The sequence below is a fragment of the Lycium ferocissimum genome, chromosome 6 (genome assembly GCF_029784015.1).
Source record: "Lycium ferocissimum isolate CSIRO_LF1 chromosome 6, AGI_CSIRO_Lferr_CH_V1, whole genome shotgun sequence".
Classification (NCBI taxonomy): Eukaryota; Viridiplantae; Streptophyta; class Magnoliopsida; order Solanales; family Solanaceae; genus Lycium; species Lycium ferocissimum.
In genome coordinates this window covers 16848365-16870694 of record NC_081347.1, presented here as the reverse complement: position 1 = coordinate 16870694, position 22330 = coordinate 16848365, and the positions used below count along the sequence as shown (strand labels likewise).

At 39.3% G+C, this 22330-nt stretch overlaps 1 protein-coding gene and 1 long non-coding RNA gene across 2 annotated transcripts; one reads left to right on the top strand and one right to left on the bottom strand.

Annotated features, from left to right (window-relative positions):
• Nucleotides 1-400: 400 nt before the first annotated feature.
• LOC132061172 (uncharacterized mitochondrial protein AtMg00860-like) lies at nt 401-1201 on the top strand. The gene is made up of 3 exons (XM_059454030.1): nt 401-476; nt 612-778; nt 887-1201. The coding sequence occupies exons 1-3, from the start codon at nt 401-403 to the stop codon at nt 1199-1201; spliced, it is 558 nt and encodes a 185-aa protein (XP_059310013.1).
• Nucleotides 1202-15151: 13950 nt separating this feature from the next.
• On the bottom strand, nt 15152-15743 carry LOC132060700 (uncharacterized). Its single transcript, XR_009415983.1, has 2 exons — nt 15494-15743; nt 15152-15361 (listed from the first exon to the last, which is right to left on the bottom strand). It is a non-coding gene; the product is annotated as an uncharacterized LOC132060700 (long non-coding RNA).
• Between the last annotated feature and the right edge of the window lie 6587 nt (nt 15744-22330).

Genomic DNA, 22330 nt, shown 5'->3' with positions numbered 1-22330 from the left:
TTGAGGAGTTAGACAGACCAAAATCATGGAAAAAGCCGAAACCATCTATTGAGGAAGCTGAAGCCATTACAATCTCATCTTCTCTATGCTTTCTTGGGCAGTGGTGACATATTGCCCATAATCCTCTCTGCTTATTTGTCTGATGTGCAGGTTGAACCTATATTATAAGTATTAGCATACAGAATCCAAGCCCTTGGGTGGACTATAGCTGTCATCTGAGGCATCAACAGTTCATTTTGCATGCATAAAATATTATTGAAGGAGGATAGCAAGGCCAGTGTTGAAAGTCAGAGAAGGCTGAACCCGATCATGAAGGAGGTGGTGAAGAAAGAGGTGATCAAGTGGCTTGATAGCTGCATTATTTACCACATCTCAGACAGTAAATTGGTGAGCCCCGCCAATGTGTCCTGAAGAAAGAGGACATGACTATGGTGAAGAACGAAAAGATGAGCTGGCACCTCAGAGAACGGTTACTGGTTGGAGAATTTGCATTGATTATCGAAAGTTGAACACCGCCACCAGAAAGGATCACTTTCCTTTGCCTTTCATGGACTAGATGTTGGATCGATTGGATGGGCACAATTTTTATTGCTTTTTGGATGGTTATTCAGGTTACAACCAGATTATGATTGCACCAGAAGATCAAGAAAAGACCACTTTCACATGTCCATTTGTCACTTTTGCATTCTGGAGGATGCTTGGTTCATGTAATGCTTCGGTTACATTCCAGAGATGCATGATGGCTATTTTCACCAATATGGTGGAAAACTATATGGAGGTATTCATGGATGATTTCTCGGTCTTCAAGGATTCTTTTGATGATTGTTTGTGCCATCTTGATGTTGTGTTGGCTCGATGTGAAGAAACTAATTTGGTGCTTAACTAGGAAAAATGTCATTTCATGGTTCGAGAAGGCATTGTTCTTGGGCACAAAGTATCAAGCCAGGGCATTGAGGTTGACAAGGCTAAGATCGAGGCGATTGAAAAATTGCCACCACCCGTTTCTGTTCGGGGAGTGCGCAGTTTTCTTGGGCATGCAGGCTTTTATCGGCGGTTCATCAAGGACTTTTCCAAGGTTGCGAATCCGATGTGCAAGCTATTAGAGAAAGATGTGAAGTTATTCAATGAAACCTGTCTGAAGGCTTTTGATGAGCTGAAGGTGCGGTTGGTAACTGCATTCATTATCATTGCACCTAATTAGATCCTGCCATTCGTGTTGATGTGCGATGCAAAAGATTTTTCTGTGGAGGCTGTTCTTGGTCAGAAAAGGGAAAATATTTTTCATCCTATTTATTAAGCCGGCAAGACACTTAATGCAGCCCAGATGAACTATACAGTCACAGAGAAGGAGTTATTGGCGGTTGTTTACGCTTTTGATACATTCCAATCTTATCTGGTGGGGACAAAGGTAATTGTCTATACTGATCGCACTGATGTTTGGTATCTATTTTCTAAGAAGGATGCAAAGCCCAAACTTATTCGTTGGGTGTTGTTGCTACAAGAGTTCGATATTGAGATTCTTGATCGAAAGGGCATAGAGAACCAAGTAGCAGATCACTTATCGAGGCTTGAAGATCGAGAGCATGTTGGTGAAAATGTGGTGATTAAGGAGACTTTCCCAGATGAGCAACTTTTTGCTCTTCTATCAGCCGAGCTCCCTTGGTTTATAGATATGGTGAACTTTCTAGTGAGTGAGGTGTACCCTCCCGATGATAATCATGAGAAGAAGAAACAAGTTCCTTATGATAGCAGATTCTACATTTGGGATGAGCCGTACCTCTACAGGATTAGCATAGATCAGCTGATTAGGAGATGTATTCCAAAGGTGGAAGTCCCTGCAATTCTTGAGAGCTGTCACTCATCACCTTATGGTGGAAATCATGCAGGCGACAGAACAACTGCAAAGTGATTCAATCAGGGTTTTATTGGCCGACGTTGTTCAAAGATGCTTATGAATTCGTGAGGGCATGTGATAAGCATCGTCAATGAACTGGAAACATTTGAAAGCGGCATGATATGTCATTGTATGGCATATTGGAGATTGAAGTATTTAATTGTTGGGTTATAGATTTCATGGGGCCCTTCACACCATCCAAAGGGAACGAGTACATTCTTGTGGCAATCGATTACGTGTCGAAGTGGATGGAAGGCATTGCACTTCCCACCAATGATGCTAGTGTGGTAGCGAAATTTCTGAAGAAGAATATTCTCACGAGGTTTGGGACCCCGAGGGCTATTATCAGCGATCAAGGTATATATTTTTGTAACCGGCTCTTTGACAAATTATTGTTTAAATATGGGGTAAAACACAAGGTAGAGAGTAACACCATCCTCAGACAAGTGGCAAGTAGAGGTGTCCAATCGAGAAATCAAGAGGATCCTGGAGAAGACGATGAGCGTGAGTAGGAAATATTGGTCGCTGAAGCTTGATGATGCTCTGTGGGCATATAGAACAACCTACAAGACTCCCATTAGCACATCTCCATACAAACTGGTTTTTAGTAAGGCGTGCCATCTACCGGTTGAACTTAAGCATAGATCTTATTGGGCAATAAAGAAGAAGCTGAACTTAGACATGATACAAGCTGGTGAAAAATAGTTGTTGCAGCTGTACGAGTTGGATGAGTTTCGCTATCATGCTTATGAGAACGCGAAAATGTACAAGGAGTGAACTAAGAGAATACACGATAAGAGAATCCAACCTGGTGAGTTTGATCCTGGGCAGTTAACGTTGCTGTATAATTCCCATCTGAAGATCTTTGGTGGGAAGTTGAAGAGTGAGTGGTCTGGGCCATTTGAGATAGTGCGTGTGACAACACATGGAGCGGTTGAGCTGAAATCGCTGGATTCTGACAAGTTATTTTTGGTGAATGGGCAACAAGTGAAGCACTACTTTGGAGAGGTCATTGATGGCGATAGGACCTCGGTGGAACTGGAAGAAGCTTAAGAGATCCTGCATCGTGCCGTGACGTTAAATCAAGAGATTTGAAGGCCTACCCAAGACCACCGTACTTCGGAGAAAAGCTGATGCTGATGCATCGGCCTCATCTTCTGAGGGTGAAGCTACTGCAGAGAAGGAAAAACTAGTAAAGAGATAAAGACGGTCTCTCGATCCTTCTGATGATCCTGCTGAGGGCAAAAAGAAAAAGAGGATGGTGGTCAAGGTCAAAAGGAGCGGCTTTCAAAAAACCACCGAGAGCAGGCTCAAAGACGAGGATATTATGTTATCCTCTGTGGTCCAACCACTGAGAATCTTAGAGGGTATCGATCCGGGCCTCCAAGACTTGGAAAACACCAACCAAGAGCTGAAAAGCTCAAAGGACACTGTTCCATCGTCGGTAGTTATAGAAACTGCTGACCAAGAAACGGGAGTCCCCGAAGAGACTATTATTGTGCTTTCCCCGACTCGGGGCCTCAAAGAAAAGATTCCTAACTGCTTCGTTGTTCAAGGATGCCTGGCATCCCCCGATCCCCGGTATAAGGAAGATTTACTATATCCGGCCGGGGATGTAACTATATTGGTCGAGGCCACAACACACAAATCGGAGTTGTCGTCCCGCTTAAACGCACCGCCTTTCCGAGATGTCGGGCCGAAGAGAGACCGACGGATCCATCTTTCGACCTTCGACCTGTCCATCGACCACACGTTCGACGGTGGGGAAGGCCGGGAAGCCGTAGAGGACTACTACGGGTTTCGGCACCTAACGATCCCTAGGAAGAAGCCGCTCTGTTAGGGGTCCACTCGGACCCCCGTTAGACAAGCAATTCCCTGCCCCGAGCGTAGATCCTAACCATATGAAGAATGTTACGTTTCTGGTGCCGGCAGATGTTAACATGTTGTCCGGTCTAGTCGGAGCGGCCAGTTATTTACCCGTTTTGGCGTCCGATGAGGACCTACAGAAGATGAACGAGGTCAGTGAATCGTGCCTCTTTAACGAGGCCCAGTAGGCCATTGATAAGTTGGTATTTTCCAACTTATTTATTGTTTAATCTTAGACTTTTGATTTGTTTGATTGAGAAAATAGTGCAATTAATATCGTTTACTTCCATTTTATAGGTTTTACATGCTTGAGAAGTGATCGGAAAGAAATCAAGTGAAAAACAAGTCAAAAAGAGATCAAATTGATGAAAATGAGAAAATTGGCTAAAAGCGCAAAAAGTGGCTGGAAATGCAAATTTGAAAATCTGAAATGTGAAGGCCATTTTCGTCACTTTTTATTGGGGGAAAGTTGTTGAACTATAAAAACAAGACATGGGAGAAAATATTGTCATCTTTGGCCATTTTACAAGCTTTGGAGCTAGGGTGTTTTCACCACACTTTTGGAGGAGAAGATTGGAGCTCTTTAATGATAAATTTCTTAACCCTTTCTTCAATTCCTTGCTTTGTATTGCATATTTAAGTGTGTTGTATTTTATTCCATTACTTGAAACAATTTAAAAATATACATTGTTAAAGTTTTGGATCAAACTCTTGTTTTACTTATGTATTGAATGATTTTTATTTCTAATGAAGCGGGTTTTTGTTGCTTTAATTAATCTTGTTCATTAATGTTTCTTAAGGGATTAGCTAACCCTAGGACTCGCCCATTTACTTTGATTGAGCTCGGAAGTGGAAATCTAGTTGTGAAAGATTAATTAACAAGAATTTGAGTCATTAAACCCATCTAATAACTTGAGCTAGGAATAGGATAGTTACTTGAGGTTAAATTGATTGTGCCTAATATCACACTCTAAGGCTTGGAAAAGCTTAGAGTGAAATTCATTGATTTGGTTGGAAGACTTTCAATGAGATTTTAGAAATCATTATCTATCAACATAAACCTGCTCTTAGTTGTAAAATCATAAAATATATTAAATCGTTACGAGAGTTCCTTGTATCCATGCTTGTGGCCATTGATCATTTTACTTGCTTTCTAGTTAGTTTTATCTTTGTTAGTTTTTAAATCAAAAATAAAAACTAACAAAGATAAAACTAACTAGAAAGCAAGTAAAATGATCAACGGGGGTCAGAGGTGACCCCGAATAGAGCGGCCTTCCTAGGGACTGTCAGGTGCCGAAACCCAAAGTAGTCCTTTACAGCACCGGCTTCCCTACCCCCGAACAGGTGGTGGATGGTTAGGTCGAAAGATCGGGATGGATCCATCGGTCTCTCTTCGGCACCGACATCCTCAGAACGGGCAGGCATTTCGGCCAATATAGATACATCCCCGGCCGAGTGCAGTAAATCTTCCGTATACGGGGATTGGGCCGGGGTATGAAAGATATCCTTCGGAACAGCAGCAGCAGAATCTTCTTTGAGGCCCCGAGTCGGGGAAAGAACGATAACAGTGTCCTCGGGGACTCCCGTTTCTTGGTCAGTAGTTTCCATAACTACCGACGATGGAATAGTGTCCTTCGAGCTTTTCAGCTCTTGGTTGGTGTTTTCCAATTCTTGGAGGCCCGGATCGATACCCTCCAAGATTCTCAGTGGTTGGGCCAGAGAGGATAACATAATATCCTGGCCTTTGAGCCTGCTTTCGGTGGTTTTTTTAAAGAAGCACCTTTTGACCTTGACCACCATCCTCCTTTTCTTTTTTCCCTCAATAGGATCATCGGAAGGATCGGGAGACCGTCTTTTTCTCTTTACGATTTTTTCTTCCTCTGCAGTAGCTTCGCCCTCGGAAGATGAGCTCAATGCATCAGCATCGGCTTTTCTCCGAAGTATGGTGGTCTTGGGTAGGCCTGCAAAGAAAAAGAAAAAAGATGCCCGGTTAGTAACGATACATTAAGAAAGAAAATGAGGGAGCTATTGGCTTAATGTACTCACCGTGATGAAGATCCTCCTATCTATTTTTTTTAAACTAGCCGCCACTTGCGCTCGGCATAAGTAAGCTGGCTACATAAGCTCTCGATCCAAAGGTTCCATTTTGGAACCGTAGTAAGAACTTGAGGAATGGTTGCAAATAAAGGCAAAATTTACGGTCTTAAAAGCACGGTACCGGAAAGGTTTTCATTTACTTGAAGGAAGATGCACTTATGCATTGGGTTCCACTTCTCAGGAAATGGAAGCTGATCAGAGGGGATGAGGTCCTCGGACCTCACACGGACGAACGTGCTTTGCTACCCTCGATCCCTATCCTCGTCGATGCATGACAAAGGGACCTTCTTAGCTCGCTAGGTGAGCTTGATTAATCCACCCCGAAATACTCGGGAACTGTACAATCAGACGAGATGGTTAATGGTGAAGGCCTGTTTCGCCTCGGCCGTAAAGTAATGGGGAAGTCTCCAAAAGGAAGGGTGAATCTGACTAAGGCAGAGGTCGTACCTCTTGCAAAATTCTACGACCACCGAATCGAGGGGACCAAACGTGAAAGGCTAAGTGTAAACACTTAGATACCCTTTCACATACGTCGTGATATCCTTCTCGGGGCCGGGAATGACAATGCCTTTCCCTTTCCAGCCGCAGTCTTCCCTGACCCTTTCGAGTTTGTTAGGGCTAATGGTGCAAAGATATTTCCACGCTTCTTCACCACGATCTCTCTGTGAGCAGAGGACTATTTAAAGTATTTGCAGGAAACTTTCGACATATTAAGGAAATACAACAAAAAGCTGAACCCAGAAAAATATGCCTTCAGTTTCGGTTTGGGTAAGTTTCTCGGATTCATGGTATCGAATGGAGGGATCAAGATCAACCCGGACAAGATAAAAGCAATAAAAGATATCACCGTTATAAATGATATCAAAGGGTTACAAAGATTGACCGAGCGTATAGCTGCACTAAGCCGCTTCATCTCCAGGTCCTCGGATAAATGTCATCGGTTTTTCTCATTGCTGAAGAAAAAGACCGACTCCGCCTAGACCCCCGAGTGTTGGAAGGCTTTAGTAGAACTCAAAAGATATTTATCGATCCCACCTTTGCTACATACACCAAAGGCAAACGAGCAGTTCTACCTCTACTTGGCGGTGTCCGAGATAGCGGTAAGTGGCGTCCTGGTTCAAGAAAAAGAAGGTACGCAGTACCCAGTTTATTATGTGAATAGGACTTTACATGACGCTGAAACCAGGTACCCACACTTGGAAAAATTAGCACTTGCTTTATTGAGTGCATCTACGAAATTAAAACCTTACTTTCAGTGTCATCCCATATGTGTTGTAACATCGTACCCCTTAAGAAATATTATGCATAAGCCTGAACTCTCAGGCCAGTTAGCAAAATGGGCTGTCAAAATTAGAGGGTACGATATTGAATATAAACCCCAAACTACTATCAAATCCCAAATGTTAGCGAACTTCGTGGCCGACTTTACACTGGATATTTTACCCGAGGTCTTATGAGCGTATCGTACAACGGTAAGATCTAGTACCGAGTAAACCCTGTTCTCCCTAGTGTATGGAGCCGAGGCACTAATACCCGTCGAGGTCGGTGAACCAAGCTTAAGATTTCAGCACGCTACAGAGGCATCGAACCACGAAGCAATGGCCACTGGTCTAAATCTAGTAGATGAAAAAAGAGAAGCAGCCTATGTCCGATTAGCAGCTCAAAAGCAAAGGATGCAAAGATACTATAACCGGAGCGCCAATCTTAGGCATTTTCAGATCGGGGACTTGGTCCTGCGAAAAGTCACACTCCACATAAAGAACCCCAATAAAGGGAAATTGGGCCCAAATTGGGAAGGGTTGTATAGAGTCACCGGCATAACAAGGAAAGGCTCCTATCAGCTCGAGTCTGAAAATGGAAAAAAAAACTCCCAAACAACTGGAATATGGCGCACCTAAAATGATACTATTGCTAAGGTATGAACAGTCTTTACCTTTCCATTCTTTTAAGTCTCACAATGCAGGCATACGTCGAAGTGGACATTGGAAGCAGCACAATGGAAGTCGAGAAGTCATAGATTTAGGTCTGAAAGCACGTGTTGCACTCTTTTTCTTTTCGATCGATTTCGTCCCGAAGCGTGTTTCCGGCAAGGTTTTTAATGAGGCAGCGCCATACAGCGTGCTACTAAAACTAAGAAGACCGGTCAAGAACCGAGGACTGGGGACTGCCCATGTCGGATCAATAGTACTCGAGCCCTCACACTTCGGACTCCAGTACTAGGGGACTATCATACCCTGGGCAAATCGATACCTATTCAAAGCCAAGGCTTGAGTGATAGGATTCTTTTGTAAGGGCCAAATGATCAATTGAATCATGCCCGATTAGTTCGTTCCTTCCACAGCAACTGTTGTAGTCTTGTCTCCAGTTCAATCACTAAAGGAAATTTCTCAAAGTATCATTTTAGCTGTTACTATTACTTTTGCATTAGAATTACATTTTATCGGACCCCCGAGAGTCCGATGTATAAAAACTGAATAAAGCCCAAATTATTAAAGACTATGGTCTAAAATCTTAAAGACTACGACTTGAAGTATTAAAGACTACGGTCTAAATTATTTGAGACTGCGTTCTAAAATATTAAAGACTACGGTCTAAATTATTAAATACTAAGGTCAAAATTATTAGCCAAAATTAGTAAAAGATGCGGTGTATGACATCAAAGAATATGGCCGACCAAGATCCGAGGCCTTAGAAACTCCGATCTAAACACATAGTGCAACTCGGAGACGTCCGAGTATGAAAACATGAAAATAAAAGCTCGTACATATTCAACAAACTACCACCGGTCAGAGCTAAGAGACCACCGGTCTCAGAGTTATGTCTAAAACTTTTTGCCGAGGCAACATTACACATCAGTCTGAATCAAAACCGAATACCTGATTATTCTAAATCCTAAGCAGAACGGATAAAGATATCGAATAAAGCCGAACAAAAACTTTTGTATATATATATCCAAAATATTTACAAAGGCTCAGAAAATAACCTCGAGCATAAAAAGGCCCAAAAATTACATATAGACAAAAAAATAGCTAAGTCTTTTTAAGCCTGTCCTTACTCTGAGCCACCGGAACCTCCGACCGAGTCAGCATCACTGCCCAACTCCTCGGGATTGGGCTGATACTTAGCCTTTGCCTCTTTCTGGAGCCTTTTGGCCTCCTCGACTAAGGCTGATACATCTGCTCCCCCGGCTTGGCTCTTGGCCTCCTCGACCAAGGCTGATACATCTGCTCCCCCGGCTTGGACTTTTTCTAGTATCTTCCTCCGGTTCGAGCCTCTGTCGATTCAATATCGGCCTTGTACTGAGCCAACATCTCATCAACATCGAAGAGTTTCTCAGAGTCCTGGTCGAGTTTGCACTTCAGCTCGATATTTTCACGGCCAAGAGTGTCATGCTCTATCTCGGCCAAAGCAAGTTGCGATCGGAGTTCTCCAATAAGCCTAGACCATATATCGGCCTTGTCCTCCGCTACCCGAAGCCTATCTCTTTGGTTGATTCTAAGCCCTCCTTAAGGATATCTCTCTCTGAGGCAAGGTCGTCCGTCTTACTTTTGAAGGCTTCAAGTTCATCCTTGAGTCCGTCAAGCTCGGACCGGAGCTGGTCGATCAGGGTTACTCTCTCCTGGGCCTGAGAAGTAGTGGCATTAGCTTCAGCTATTAACTGATTGTTGTAAGCTTCAAAAATCCTTACCTTCTCAGCCAAAAGGTCACGATCTTCTCGAGCCTTCTCCAATTCTGATTGAAGGGTGGAGGAATCGGGCATACCCCTGATATACTCCTCTCGTTGTTCATAGAGTCGTTTCTACAACTCCGTCTGTTGGGTCTGCTCCCGGAGCCTGATCTCGAGACGGTCTACCTCCACCCTCAATCGAAGGAAGCTTTCATAATGAATCACAAAGGCTAAAGTACAAGAAGAAGTCAATTATCGAGATAACAGGGAGAAACAAGAAGTTTGCATAAAAATAAAAATAAGATGAGGCATACTCGATTAATGGCCTGCTGGGCCTTATAAAAGAGGCACGATTCCCTGACCTCATTGATCTTCTACAGGTCCTCATCGGATGCCAAAATGCCCAAATAATTGGCCACTCCGACTGGACCGGATAGCATGTTCACATCTATCGGCACCAGAAATGTAACCTTCTTCATATGGTTAGGATCTATGCTCGGGGCAGGGAATTGTTTCTCTAATGGGCGTCTAGAGGTAACCCCGAATGGAGCGGTCTCTCTTTGCCTAAAACCTGAGTAGTCCTCTACGACACTACCCGATGGTTTGGTCGAAAGATCGGGATGGATCTGTCGGTCTCTCTTCTGCACCGACATCCTCGGAACAAGCAGGCATTTGGCGGGATGATGACTCCGGTTTATGTGTTATGGCCTCGGACAATATAGATACATCCCCGGCCAAATCTTCCTTATACGGGGATTGGGCCGAGTTGTGGAAGGCATCCTTCGGAACAGCAGCAGCAGAATCTTCTTTGAGGCCCCGAGTCGGGGAGAGCACGATAACAGTTTCCTCGGGGACTCCCATTTCTTGGTCAGTAGTTTCCATAACTACCGATGATGGAACAGTGTCCTTCGAGTTTTTTAGCTCTTGGTTGGTGTTTTCTAAGTCTTAGAGGCCCGGATCGATACGCTTCGAGATTCTCAGTGGTTGGACCACAGAGGATAACATAATATCCTCTTCTTTGAGCCTGCTCTTGAATGTTTTTTGAAAGACACTCCTTTTTACCTTGACCACCATCCTCCTTTTATTTTTTCCCTCAACAGGATCATTAGAAGGATCGGGAGACCGTCTTTTTCTCTTTACGAGTTTTTTTGCCTCTGCAGTAGCTTCACCCTTGGAAAATGAGCCCGATGCATCAGCATCGGCTTTTCTCCAAAGTATGGTTGTCTTGGGTGCCTGCAAAGCAAAAGAAAAAAGATGTCCAGTTAGTAACGATACATTGAGCAAGGAAATGAGGGAGATATTAGCCTAATGTACTCACCGTGATGAAGAGCCTCCCATCTTTTTTAAACTAGCCGCCACTTGCGCTCGGCATAAGTAAGCTGGCTACATAAGCTCTCGATCCAAAGGTTCCATTTTGGAACCGCATTAAGAACTTGAGGAGTGGCTGCAAATAAAAGCAAAATTTACGGTCTTAAAAGTACGGTACCGGAAAGGTTTTCATTTACTTGGAGGAAGATGCACTTATGCTTTGGGTTCCACTTCTCGGGAAATGAAAGCTGATCAGAATCCCCACACGGACGAACCTGCGTTGCCACCCTCGATCCCTATCCTCGTCGATGCACGAAAAAGGGGCCTTCTTAGTTCGCCGGGTGAGCTTGATTAATCCACCCCGAAATACTCGGGCCTGTATAATCAAACGAGATGGTTGACGGTGAAGGGTTGCTTTGCCTCGACCGTAAAGTAACGGAGAAGTCTCCAAAAGGAAGGGTGAATCTGACCAAGGCAGAGGTCATAGGTCTTGTAAAATTCTACGACCACCGAATCGAGGGGGACAAACGTGAAAGGGTAAGTGTAAACACTTAGATACCCTTTCATATACGTCGTGATATCCTCCTCTGGGATGGGAATTACAATGTCTTTCCCTTTCTACCCGTAATCTTCCCGGACCCTTTCGAGTTTATCCGGACTAATGGTGCAAAGATATTTCCACGCTTCTTCACCCCGATCTCCCTGTGTCAAGTGTTTTTTCAACTTTAAATTCGTTGTCCAATGAGTAGGTGCTGGGAATAAAATCCGACGTAGGTGGGCCGAGGAAGTTCCCTCGGTACCGGAGGTCGGAGCTACGTTTTGGGGTTTAGTTTTTGAAGTTTTCGCCATTTTTCTAGAAAATTACAAGGATTGGAGATTGGAAGATGAAGATATGAAGATATGGGGAAGACTAAATGAAGATGCGAAGAAAATCTGGGCAAAAGGAATGAATGTATGAAGGTATGAAGATTTGAAGGTTTTAGGAATGGATTGAACAACGATGGTTAATTGGAAGAGCTTGAAAACAATAGTAAAAAGGTGAAAGTGAAAATTTCACACTTTTATACAGTGGAACCGAGACGGTTCACATTCTATAACCATCAACGTAGCCTATCAGGACTTGACGCGTGTCCGGTGTCAAAACGATATGACAGATGCGACGCTTGAACTTATCAACTTGACTGAAGCTTACAGAGGAAGGAACCGAATCGGATCAATAGTACTCGTGCCCTCATATTTTGGCCTCCAGTACTAGGGGACTATCTGTATACGGGCAAAACCGAGGGCAAGGATACCCTCCGTTTCCCGACAAAAAATGTAAGATCATGATGGTTGTTGCTGGATAGGACGAATCCCAGTTGGTGTCAAGGTCAACATTGGAGCGTAGCAAGATCGGGCTATTCTGATCCCGTGTCATTGAGTCGGGCTGGAACTGAACATCGAGACAAGACGAGAAGGCGGTTAACAATGATAAATGAGGGTCCGAAGTATCCGCCATTAGTCGGATATGGCGGCGCCTATTTCGCTTATCAGTAACTGAAGATTTTATACCTTATTTAGACTTGTACTAGGGTTAGGAGTCCTCTACTATATAAAGAGGAGGACCTCCTTTTTTCTTGGCCAGTCTTTTATACGCACAAACACACAAAACAATACAATTTGATTCTAAGCGATTATCCATCTCTCTAAGTGCTCTATCATTATTCATTACTTAACCACTGTAACACGAGCCCGGTTCCTAGGGCCCGAGCCAACCGATCGGTCACTTCCTTGGACTAATCGTTGCTTTACCGTGATTTGATTGTTTTTTTACTCGCACTTGCATTACTATTTTACTATTTATTGTTTTATAGTCATTCGTATTAAATCAAACCGCATATCCTTTGCACCGCGTACAAATTTAATTGTTATCCATTTTAAGGGTAAACACATTCCAGATCTAGATGAAAGCTGGTGTGGTATGTTTCTTGCCTTCTTGGACAGGAAATGAGAAATCACTTTTTGACAATATATAGTTAGACGGGTGTTGTTGCTACCTTTTTGAATAATTCTTTTCGCACTCGTAGATTTTCAGTCAGGGCTCCATATTCATGTCGAGGTCATCTTTTAATCGGAGTTCTGACTGTGCATCTAATATCGTTTCTTCTCAATTCGGTGTACAATCTTTCATCTCCCTTTAATTTGTTAACTATGCTATGTGACTTTATTTTGTTGGATAAGAAATTGAATGTTAAGGGATCAAACAAAAAATAAAGACTTTGATTCTAAATAAAGGATAATAAATAAATGGGGTCTTTTTAATGATTTTCTTGTGATTAAGGTCCTTCATTAGTGAATATTTGGAGAACTGTCTCAACCCCTTATCAGGGTCGTCTCAACAAGATTGGGGCCCTAAAGCCAAACTTCATAGCGAGGCCCTAATTTTTTTTTTATTTTAAAAAAAAATCATCATATATATTTTTATTTAAAATCTAATTTTGTAACTTTTATAATGAGAATCCATTAATTATTGTTTTAAAATCACCAAGAACAATGCAAAATTGTTAACAATTTTTTCAAATCAATATATTTCTAAAAAAAAATTCAACTAACAATATAGCTAATCAATCACGTGACTAAAAAAAATTTATACTAAATTTATGTGAATCAATTCGAATTTCGAGAGTCAAACTTCGTTATATTTATCATGAATTCAGACAATACAATCTTTAAGTTTTTTTGAAGAATGATTTACATATTTAGAAAAGTTTCGAAACAAATTTGCCATAAAAACTTCATAAGAAATTGGCCCCCAAAAGTTTGGGGACCCAAAGCCATTACATTACTGGCTTGGCCTTGAGCCGGCCCTGCTTCTTGTTTTATCTTTTATTCAATCTCTAAATTTGGAACAAGAGAAGCTTGCATCACGGCATTACTTAGATTTTTTATTTGTGTCGTTAATCTTTTCATGCTGGCGCTTTACAAGCTTGAAGTATCGTTTGCACAAATAAGAATCTCCTCTATTACATGATTTCTTCTTTATATAGATAGATATAAGATATATGTGGCAGTGATCTAAGTTGTTGAACGAAGAAGGGCAACCTGAGTGACCTGTCTATTGACATATATCAGCCAACCCCTGTGTAGCGGCTGGTCTATTGATATACAAAAATTCGTATCAACGTTCTTTTTTAACTATTTACTAAAGCAATTATAATATGGAAGTTGCTTTAGGTCAAGTGTTTGGATCATTATTATGTTTACCCTTGAGACATTCAACGAAATATTTTAACCTTATAAAATAATCGGAAAAGGGTCAAATATACCGTTGAACTATTGGAAAGGGGCTAAATATACCTTTCATTATACTTTGGGGCCAAATATACCCCTACCGTTATACTTTAGGCACAAATATACCCTTTATTTTAACGGAGGTCACGTAACATCATAGTGTTGGCCTATTTTAACTATTTTTAAATTAATTAAAAATTGAGGCAAGCTCCATCAATGACGCCGCCGTTGCCACCTTCTGCCACCGTTGCCGGCGCTAGTCAAAAATAGTTATTGATGTGCTAAAGATAGAGTTTCAAGGAGACAATGTGCAAACTGTTAATTTCGTTCATTTAGGGTTGTATTTGTTTACATCCGATCAGCAGCAACCAACTTCAACCGTCAACAGGTCAAATAACTGAGAAAGGGTGAGGTGGCAAGGATGAAGAGGTTATGATATGAAGGGAGCCAATACAAATAGGATTAATGCGGATATATTTAGCCCTTTTCCAATAGTTCAAGGGTATATTTGGCTCTTTTTCGTAAAATAATTTTTGAGTTTTGGATTGATATGTTTTAGATTAGAAAGACCGTGAATTCTTCATTTTTTGCTTCCGTGATTAAGGCTAGCAAAATGGTTAAAACAATAAGTAACCATCCAATCTGATTCATTAAACATAGATTGGATAACCGATTTTTTAAATATGCATATTTATATCATTGGTCGTTTAACTCATTTTTTGTTCGTTTTAAATATGAGCTAATCACATATTTTATTCATTTTTATTTAATCCGTTTTCGACCTATTCATATCCGTTCTGGTCCGTCCGTTTACCGCTCCAGATATTCATCGGTTAATAATCACTTCATGGGTTGGAAGAAGTAGAGGATGACGTCTATCCTAGACATGTGCACTCTAGTGCTTGAAATCAACGTCTAAACACATTAAAAACATAACTATTTTTTCTCTTTATTCTATTTGGCGGTTAACCAGCGAGAGGCAGAAAAAGGCGAAGGAAGGAGAGTAAATAAAGATCATTTTTCAATTAAGGAGGCCCGGGAAAAGAAAATCCAACCATATAAGCTGACATAGTTTATTATAAATTTTTAAATATGCAGATTTAATACATTAGCTTCGTTGTGACGACAACAACAACGATTACTATCACATGATCCATAGTCAAACCCTCGGCCTTTGCAATCAAATTGGCAATCTTCCGATGTAAAGTCAGGCGTGCATGTCTTAAAGCAAAATGGCCTCTCTACATCATTTGTGGTACCTATCACACACACACACACACACAAAAAAAAAGAAGAAAAGAAGAAGAAGAAGAAGATTAAAATTAACAAAAAATAAAGATTAACATGCAAAGTTAAAATATAAGTATGTCAAGGTATCTTATGCGATTTACCAAGAGGATTTGATGCAGTTGAAAATGGAACAACTAAGAGAAGGAAAACAACCAAAAACTTGGGAAACTCCATTTAAAACTTATTCTTTCTGGATATATGCTTAGAGTATATAACTTAGTACCACAATGGGGGAAAACATAGCTATTTATAAGGGGCAAAATTAATAAGTAGATATACATAATTTTTTTTTGTACAAAAGGAAAGAAGCATTTATGTTTGAGGTTGAAGCAATCTTGAGAAAAAAGTCAACAATCCATTAGGGGGGAAATCGCTAGAATCTTTTTTGTTTACAAGAGGAAGGTTATTAATTAAGCATGTTGAGATTAACACTATCTTGAGTTTTTTTTAGCAATTTATTAGAAAGAAAGCTGCTAAAATCAGTTCTGTTTAAGAGAGTGAATTTAAAATTTTGAATTATGAGAAACTATTTCACGGGCCGGTCTTGTAATACTCCAATCCATCGTTTTAACTTTTTTTGAGTGCTTGACAATTTTTTGAACATGTCATGAAGTTGCCAAAACTATTTGTGACTTAATCTGTTACAACTATTATTGACTTATGTGAGTGATTCGAGTTGAGATTGAACGGATTCGAATACGTTTTGGACTGAAACACTGAACTTCTTTTTTATTATCTGCTCTTGTGGATTGGACCATTAAAAGTTTTGTGGCACCAAATTCACTAGTGGTTACAACACGTGAGAATGTGATGTAGTTTGACTTCATGACAACCAAAGGATGTGGTGCAGTGGATAAGATTGCTCCTCTCTTAACCAGATGTCTCGGTTTCGAGTCCTAGCTATGAAAAATCCTTGACAGGGAGCGCTTCCACCGAATGGGCCATCTGGATTTAGTCGGGCTCCAATGCAGGTACATGACACTAGATGAAAAAGCCAAAAAAAAATAAAAATTCATGTGACATATTTAAGCAAAGTTGAGTTACTCTTTGATAAATATTCCGACATAAGCATCCTACAATGTTATACAAGGCTGTTTTACTTTTCTTGAGACCCCGGGGACATTGGCCTCCGCCACAGTGAACTATTAAGGATCGCATCCTCAACATATTCTACATTATATCTTGCACCTGTGCAATAATAATTTAATAACTTTAGCGCAATAAAATGAAAGTTTTGGGTCACCGTTCATGAATCCCGACAAAGCTAAACAGTGAGGTTAGGCACGTGTTCCTTTTTTAAGTTAACATTATTAAAACTCTCAACATTTAGAAGAGCCCCTTTATGTCGAAGTAATATTTTCAAAAAGAAAGTATTCAATTTCTTATAATTACCCTTTTGTGATAACAATCGTATAGATTGGCGATTTACTTCAAATGAATGCTTCTTCGACCAAATACGTTATACTAATAGAACCAACACACAAGCAAGCTGTGCGAAAAACCGCTTGAAATAAACTACCTGAATGATAGAATACATGGAAATTGAAATTGCTCATTTAGCTCTTTTTATTTTTCTCTCTTTGGCAGGAAGAAGATGTTAGATAGTTTGTAATATAAGAGGTCTTAAGTTGAATAGACACATCTGTTCGTGAAAAGACATGACTATTCTGAAAAGTCATCTCTCAAATTCCATAAATAAAAGGACACTCTTGAAGTAGCATATAGAAAAATTTGATGGTATAAACATGGGCTTTGTTGTATCCTGAAGGGAATTGCTTGTATTTTCCCCAATTTATATACGGGCAATATCTCTTTAAGGAAAGTCGATTATTCCATGCCTCAAAGTCATTTCTTCTTCGATTATATTTACCTATTTTTTCTAACAATCTTAAAGAGATATTGAGTTGTTGCGGAGCATTCATAATAGTGATTGCGTGATATCACTATTGCTGCAGATTCAAACTCGAATTCGAGTGTATGAGTGTATCCTTCTGGAGCCAAAGTGCAGATCACATGAAAAGAAAATAAGCCAATGATGATGGCAGACATAGAACTCCTGGGCGTCACGATCCAACATGTGACTTACTCCCGCTTCTTCTTTTTGTGAAACAACAGATTGGTTTCACCATTTTCCAATTTGAATCTTATCAAGTGATTCAATGTAGAAGGTTGTGGGACTAATGATGTAATAACTTAAAGTTAGAGGAGTTAGTTGCAAATAGTTAGTTAGTGACAGCTGTAAATGATTAGTTAGTTAGACTAGCTAGTGGAGTAAGTTTTATATATATCCTTGTACTGTACATTCAGTTCAAGTTCAAAAATGAAGTTTCTCCTCTCTTCCTTGTGATAATTGATTCTTCCATGGCTGAATTCTCTCAACATGGTATCAGAGCAGCTAGGTTATGAAAGTACAAAGGGGGGGGGGGGTGAATTGTAAGCCTATTAAAAATCTAGTCGACTACTGTTTGGTTCCAGTCGACTGATAGCGAGACAGCCTGCACAAAATTGTTAGTCCTTCGATTTGCACAAGTATAAACCACAACAAATAGTAAGGGTGCAGAATATAATATGAGAGCAATAAAATAAATGACACCAGGAATTTTTATACTGGTTCGGAACCAATGTGGTATCATAATCCAGTACCCTTGTGTTGCAAGGAGGTTATCTCTTTAAGCTCTTTGTAGTTTGAGTTGAGTACAGCCTTTATAGTTCTCCTCGTTCACCACCAACATTCACAAGGTTGGTTTTCACTCGCTCACCAACAACGAACAAGGGTTGGTTTTGACACGCTCACCAATAACGCACAAGGTTGGTTTTTCACTCGCTCACCAACAACGACTCTTTGGTTTTCACTCGCTCACCAAAGAAATGAACAATGACACAACCTCTCAATACAAAGCCTCACCAACTATACTATATCTCTCTCTTTTTTTTTTTTGTTTACACAGTAAGTCACTCAGGATTACAATGCTTATGAAAAGTAGAGCAAAGAACTTGAGAAGGTTGAGACGAAAGTATAAGTGGCTGCGTGCCTATTTTCTTGTTCTCCTTGTTCTTTTTATAGTCTTCAATAATTAATTAGCCGTGCATGAATCGTGGACTTAGATATCTAGTTGCTCCTCTTTGAATCCGACTGTCTTTGAATAAGGTAGTGCCAGCTTGTTGCTTTGCTCTAAGCTTCCTGTAGGTCTTGAAATATATCTTCTTTCCTTGAATGAAGATTTTTGGCTATTGAATTTCCTTGTATAATCTCTTTCTTCCTTGAATGTTGTACTATCAATAAATGATCACTTTCCTCACCTTTCCTATTGCAGAGAGCTTTTGAATAATTTTAAGGAATTGCCCTTCATATTGATTTCCTTTCCATTCATAGAATGTTGACAATTATGCTCCTTGATTCCTTAATTGTAGTAAACAATAGTATCATTTATTCAACCAACAAAGCTATCCTTTTGATCTGCTTCCTTTCAAAGATCTTGGTAAATAATTTCTCTCCACAATAATACTTGTAGTAACGTAGCAAATAATATCAACCATATCCTTCATAAGATTTGCTACGGTAATAAATATCTTTCTTCCAGAATGACTAATATTCTTCTAGTACAAATATGAGATCTTATTAAAGCAACCCAAGGGAATTTAAAGATCCTCTTCATTTCACCTCGGATCTTGATTTATATTAATTTGAATGTAGTCACATTCATCTTCTACAATTTGAATTTTGATAATTTGAATGTGGAAATTTTTGTGCACTTGAGACGTACGGCATATCTTGATACTCCATCATTTTTGGATCTTCCTTAAGTAACAAAAATATCTTCTTCCCTTTTGTAGAATATTTTCCTTTCATAAGATTGTAGTAAATATCCTTTCCATGATTCTTCTAACTTGATTTGGGAAAATCTTTTTCTTCCATATCTTCTCCCGTAATTCCATCTCGTAATATCTTCTTCTCCATATATTGTTTAGATCTTCACCAAATCTTTCTTCATCAAATAAACTGTACCAAAATAATTTCACCACAAGTAAATGTTCTTTTATTAAATAATTGTGTTGGTTTGTTATCATCAAAATTAGTAGGTGAAACCTTGGACCTAACAATCTCCCCCTTTTTGATGATGGCAAACCATTGCGTACAAAACTTTCAATTTTAATAAAAGACTAAATCAAAGATGATAAGAAGGATGTGGACTTCCCTGAATTAGTGAACTCCCCCTGAACGTATGTTCTTTGATTCTTGGAGCACGACATGAAATGAAAGGCTCCCCCTCAGTTCATGCTTTCTCCCTATTCCTTATGTATTTCCTGTCTGAAAATACTAACATGGCAAACGTTTTGTACAGGAAACTTCTCCCCCTTTTGCCATCATTAAAAGGGTGAATTACAAAATGCTAACATATTACATGGGATATAGCATTTAACACATAATAGATCTAGCTAATATAGTGATCAATATAAGTCAATTGAGAACCATAATCCATAAGTATTCAAGGATCATGTAAAAAGAATACCTTTAAATATTCAATTTGATAAGAGGGAATTTTGCTCTAGTTTGAGAAAAATAACTATTAGAGATATATCAAAAGAGTTGCGAACCACATAAAGCATAATAACCAAATGGTGAAAACATTTTGAGCCAATTGAGAGCGTTTGTAAGTACCAATTGAAGAAATCACACATGATAGCTAAAGGACAATCAATCCGGAAAAAAATTGAGCGAAGTTTTCATAATGTAAAATAGTGGCAAAATATTTTGAGCCAATTTTAAGAGTAGGTTATAGGAAAAGAAAATCATGTACTTCCAAACTCACAAATAATAGAAGCATATGAGTTAAAGAGAAAAAATGAATCTTTCTCACCAGAAAAGGATATAAAATTATCCACCATATAGTATCAACCTAATTCCTTTCTTCAATGTGAGAAAATAGCTCCATTTGATATTCAATTTCCTCAAAATGCGACTTTCATGTAATCGTTTATCCGCTTGACACTTCATTTGATTTGTGTACTTTCCGATGTTCTTCTTTGCAAAAGAGATAGGATGAGCTTACTAGAGTATTCAAGCATAATGAATTTTCCATACAAAATCTCTTGAGTACTCCCTTTGGATACTTGGCTTCGCTAAAGAACCTCTCATCTACTTTTGTATTATTTGAAACTTGAAGAAGAATGTTAACTCACCCTCGTAATCAACCCAAGTTCGAATACCTTGTAAAATCTTATGAAATTCCTTATACACCTTATCGTTAGTACTACATGATATAAATATAGGCAACTATTGAATTACAATCATGATTTTTGAAAATGATTTTTGGAACAAAGAGAAATCAACTTCTCTTACTGTTCTCTTGGGATGGTTTCAAATCAAAAAAATTCTGGTAGAATAAGTATTCTTTTAGAAGATAAACTATTGGGATATGCTTGACAAAATATTTTTTAGTTGTAAAATCATTTAGAGAATTACTTTTGACATGCATTCTGAAATAGTTTAAAGGCTTTATAATATGCTCATGAGAACTAACATACTAATAAAATCTCAAGAATGAAACAAACCTTCTTGCTGTGAAACCTTGGGCTACAAGTTTACCCTTAGTTCTCACAACCTTACCATTTCAATCAGGTTCATCTGATTATCCATAATTTCAACTCGTTTGTCTTGGAGATAAGTTCTCGTATGTTATCTCCTTTATTTGCGTTCAACTTTTCTTGCATTGCTGGAATCTTTCATTTATTTTCAGTGCTTCATCATGACGTTCTGGTTAAGCTTGTACATACATATTCATCAATATATTGCTTGTTGTCTAGAGTACGTTCTTCATTTTCATGCTCAATTTCACTTCAAAGAACATTTGTCTAAAGAGAACGTGCATAAAGATCTTTATAACTGATTGTCTAAAAGCCATAAGAATTATAAGTAGTAAAGATTACGGAATATACCATGAATTTTACCACTTTGTCCTTACTATGACGATAAACATTTGCAACCAAAAGGATGAGAATAATCAAATGATTTTTCTTCCTTTTCATATCCATATGAAGAGTTCTTTAAGATAGATAAAAAATCATAACTCATGTAACTTGTGAATAATTATCAATCATAGAAATACATACCTCTTGCCTTCAAGATTTTGAATAAGTCCATATGAAGAGGTTATGAAGGCCTCAAGTTATACAACGTTCTTGGGCTTTGAATGAGGCGTTAGTATTCTTACCAAGAGAGCAAATACATGTGATTCCTTTAAGAATGATCTCAGACCCACATATATATGAATCAAATTTATGTTATATCAATAAAGATTGCATGCTTGCTTTTCCTAATAACTTATGACAGATTTAGATTTTAAAATAGTGCAAGCCATGTTTTCTAGTTATTCAAAACCTCTAGGTCAATGTTATAACCGTTATCAACAAAATAGTACCATGATGCAATTAATCGACTCAAGCTATCTACAGTTGACTACTACCAGACTAAGCTTAAATCAATAGCTCGATATACATCGCCTAATGCGAAAAAACTTGAATAAACTTTAGTAATACCAATCATTTCAGCTTTACCATCATATGTTCTAGCTCCTTCATTATTGTAGAATACATATGAACTTTGGAGCATATGTTGTTCCTTGATTAGCCTCTATGCAAATATGAATCATTCGATTTTTATGGCTAGACTCAAGGAATTCTGCAAAACAAATTAGTTTGCTTTTGGTACCCAAGTGTTTTTGGGTCTTCATGGTTAGTAAATTGTGTAGTTGGAGATGCGTAAGTGTTTGGGTCTCCAAACATATTTAGATCTTACATGATTTCTAGCATAATTAGAAATGCTTTATGTCCGGAATTACCACGAATGACATGTAATATGAGAATAAGAGTGTTCACACAGGTGCCTTATTAGTCGACTTGAACCTTACTAGAGTTGACTTGGTTGAAGTAAGGCATCT